A 3598-nucleotide genomic window follows, 5' to 3' on the forward strand; every position below is an offset into this window, starting at 1 on the left:
AGAATTATTATTATCTCACCTTAAACTTTAATTTTATATAATCCCCAAGACTTGCCGCTGCTGCCTTTTTCAGTTTATTATTATTTTGGTTGTTGTTAAATTCTCTAATTAGATTTGTTGTTGTATAAATTGTCTAATGAACCATGTACCCAAACGTATTTTTCTTGTACCACATATGCACTACTGATGTCTCTGCCCCCCCCCCCCCCCCTTATGTAATACCCCTCTGGGGTCCTTAAAGGGACACTGAAGTGATATGTAAACATTGCGGGATTACTAGCGCAAATTGTGGTCCGGAGTCCCCAGGCCATGTTTTGACCACTCTAGGCACGTTTACGCGATTTTATTTGGTAGAAAAACTAATTCGAAAATGCTGTCCTCCTCTCTTTCGCTCGCCCATTTTCTGTGGCGTTTTCGTGTGACGTCAGGAGGGGATGAGCTGGCAATTGGCTGGCTGCGCTACTGCACGGCTCCCCGGCCTTCAGACAGAGTCAGTCGGCCCAGCGTTTCGTCTGCCGGCCGCCGACGGGTCGTCGCAATTCGTTCGCTTAGTTGAAACGAAGCCAGGACACGTTTGTGAATGGAAGAATGTGCCTTTCTTTACTTGGTTTGTTTGTACACTGTATCTAGCTCCAAGTCAAGGTCGCTTCACACAAGCGCTGCACAAGCCCACATGCGACGCTTCGCTGACTGGTACGCCAGTAGGAAAATATAAGGCCTCTTGAAGGCGGGAGAAGAGTCAGCGAAGTCAATATAGGTACTAAGGAAATAAAATCAACTGATATTTTTACCGTACAGCGTAAAACTAGGGCGCGGAGAGCACTTTTTTGCGCTGGGCGAACAAGCACAGCGGCACGGAGCAAGAGTGCACAGCGGTCAGCAGCACGACTACGCATCTGCGAACGCTTTTACGTCTACGAAATGCAATTGCTAGACGTGAGCTACTGTGGAAACTCGGGCGACGCTTACTGCACGAGCGTAGTACAACAAATAGTCACCTACGCTGCTTGAAATGCCAAAACTAAATAAAAGTGTAATCCAGTTGTACAATATATACCCTATATTACCATGGCCAGCGGAACCAGCTCCGTGGCCGGAAGTTCTACTTCCGGCCACCGCAGTGGAAGGACGTAGGGTCATGTGCTCCCAAGGAGCGGCTATTGCGGCGCAGTCAAGCCGCGGAAACAGGATGGAAGTTAGCGATAAGGAAGAGTACCAGATTATTTTGCCCTCTCTGCCAACCGGACGGATCGTTTCGAACACAGTTTTTCTACATGGCGACGTGCGAGCTCGACCTTTTCGAGTGGAAGACTTCAGGGACATGCTGGCCAAGTGTGGTATGCTTTCCGAGGTAGTTGCTTTGGGGGCATACCAGATAAACCACATCTGGGCTGTCACGTTCAACAGCCCCGAGGCGACGAAAAGGATGGCAGCAGCCGGCGAGGTTCAAGTGAAGGGAAGACGCTGCCTAGTCATCGACCCGCAACACCAGGAGGTAAAGTTAAAGCTTCATTGGCTGCTGTACGGCGTCTCAGACGACGACATTCGTGCGGCGTTTGCGGCGTTCGGCAAGGTGACGGAAATTACCAAGGAACGCTGGCGCGTACAGGGCGTGAGTGACGAGGGTTCTACGACTCGCACCGTGCTTCTCAAGCTGAAGTCCGGGTTGAAGGTGGACGATCTCCCCCACCAGATTCGAGTTGCAGGTGAACTGGCCCTTTTTGTGGCCCCTGGGCGTCCCATGCAGTGCCTGCGCTGCCACACCGCTGGCCACGTTCGCCGAGACTGTAAAGTGCCGCGTTGCTCCATTTGCCGACGCTTCGGACACGAAGACGCACAGTGCGTTAAGACGTATGCAAAGGTGACGGGGGCCGCGGGGAGCGACGACGCGTCTGATCTCCTCATGGACACGGCGGAAGCAGAAGAAGCGGCCGAAGGCGCGGGGGAGGCGTTGTCACCGGAAGTGGCGCCGGCTTCTCTTGAACCTAGTGACCAAGGTTCCCAGGACTCAAACCACGGTGGGCAACCAACCATGGAGTTCCCACCCTTGCCTGATGCACAGGGGAAAGGTGACGAGTATGGCGACGACCACTTCGAGGAAGACGCACCGGAGGGGATGGAAGAAGGCGACCAGCAGAGAACGAACAGCGTCTCCTCTGCCAGTATCGTCAACGCCACTGCTAAGCGGTCCCGGGAAGAGACCGGTCACAAGCAGGAGGCAGAAGGCGGCAGCGTAAACGGAGAACCGCCTCAAAAGGCAGCTGTGGTGCGGCGTTCGACCTTGCGACAGCGTCCAGGCGTACAGCCTGGCCGCAAGCCGCCGGACACGACGCCGGGGCAACCACAGCCACCTGGAGGCCCAATCGCGGACGGACACACCTAGGGACGTGGAAACGGGAACGGTAAGCGCCATGCTCCCGGTTTCTAGCCACCCACTCCGTTCTTAAATGCCTGCTGACGGACCTTTGACCTTTGCTACGCTAAATGTGCGGGGGCTTGCAGCCAAGAGGAAGCAATGTCAGGTGTACCGCCTGCTTACAGAGCAGGACCTAGACGTACTGGCAGTGCAGGAGACAAAAATCGAGGGGGAGGACGAGACCGGGAGCATGGTGCAGAGGTTCACGGCTAGGTACTGTGCGTGTATTAGTCATGCAGTTGGACACTCCGGTGGCTGCCTGCTTTTTGTGAAAAAGCGGTTAGGTCTGTGCGTAGAAAATGTCCAATCGTGTTCATCTGGTCGCTTGGTTGTGTGCGATTTCACATTCAATAGTGTCGAATGGCGGGTCATTTGTGTGTATGCGCCTAATGGGGGGGAGGACAGACGGATTTTTTTCCAAAACATCCGGCAGTACCTCACTATCGAGAGGCAAGTTATCTTGATGGGGGACTTTAACTGTGTGTTATCTCCGCAGGATAAAACGAGCAGTAGTCCTTATAAGGACGCAAGCACCGAATTGCTGGTAGAAATTGTTGATGAATTTGGTTTATTAGACGTGGCGGAATGCCTCGAGAGTGGTCGAGACGTGAGTTTCACCCACTTTCAGGGAACCAGTCACGCGAGGCTGGACAGAATATACGCGTCACTTGATTTAATTCCGAAATTCCAAGGTTACAGAGTACACCCAGTGTCGTTTTCCGACCACTGCATGGTTAAGTGTAGCGTTGGGCCAAGAAGGCAAGGGACTGCTTTCTCGTGGAACCTTTGGAAATTAAATGCTAAACTCCTAAACGACGAAATGTTCATTGATGCAGTTAAGAAAAAAATTGAAGAGATAGAAAATGAAGACGGTAAAATTGGGGAACAATGGGAATTATTTAAAGAAGCCATAAAAATTATAGCCATCGAAAGATCCACCTGCATAAGGCACGAAGAAAAAATAAAAGAAAGGACATTACGCGACAATTTAAAGAAAATAACTTTGGAAGAAGGAAAAACGCCTGGGTTGTTTACAGAGGACATACGCAAACTCAAACAGCAACTAGAGATACTAGACGAAGAACGCTACCGCGGGGCACTCGTTCGAGCGAGAGCCGAGCGATTAGCAGTGGGAGAGACGCCAACCAAACGGGCGCTTGGAATCGAAAAGGCACGTGCTCG

The 3598-nt window shown here is 51.9% G+C and overlaps 1 protein-coding gene across 1 annotated transcript; it reads left to right on the forward strand.

The window, feature by feature from the left end:
- The first annotated feature begins 1109 nt into the window (after window positions 1-1109).
- LOC144151569 (uncharacterized) lies at window positions 1110-3238 on the forward strand. Its single transcript, XM_077682670.1, has one exon. The coding sequence runs from the start codon at window positions 1139-1141 to the stop codon at window positions 2381-2383; it is 1245 nt and encodes a 414-aa protein (XP_077538796.1). The 5' UTR covers window positions 1110-1138; the 3' UTR covers window positions 2384-3238.
- Window positions 3239-3598: the final 360 nt, after the last annotated feature.

The sequence above is a fragment of the Haemaphysalis longicornis genome, unplaced genomic scaffold, assembly GCF_048455015.1.
Source record: "Haemaphysalis longicornis isolate Haplotype H1 unplaced genomic scaffold, Haemaphysalis longicornis Haplotype H1 scaffold_9, whole genome shotgun sequence".
In the NCBI taxonomy this organism is placed as follows: Eukaryota; Metazoa; Arthropoda; class Arachnida; order Ixodida; family Ixodidae; genus Haemaphysalis; species Haemaphysalis longicornis.

Bases quoted from the DNA above. Each gene is read 5' to 3' on its own strand.
- LOC144151569 (XM_077682670.1), top strand. From the start codon at position 1,139: ATGTGCTCCCAAGGAGCGGCTATTGCGGCGCAGTCAAGCCGCGGAAAC.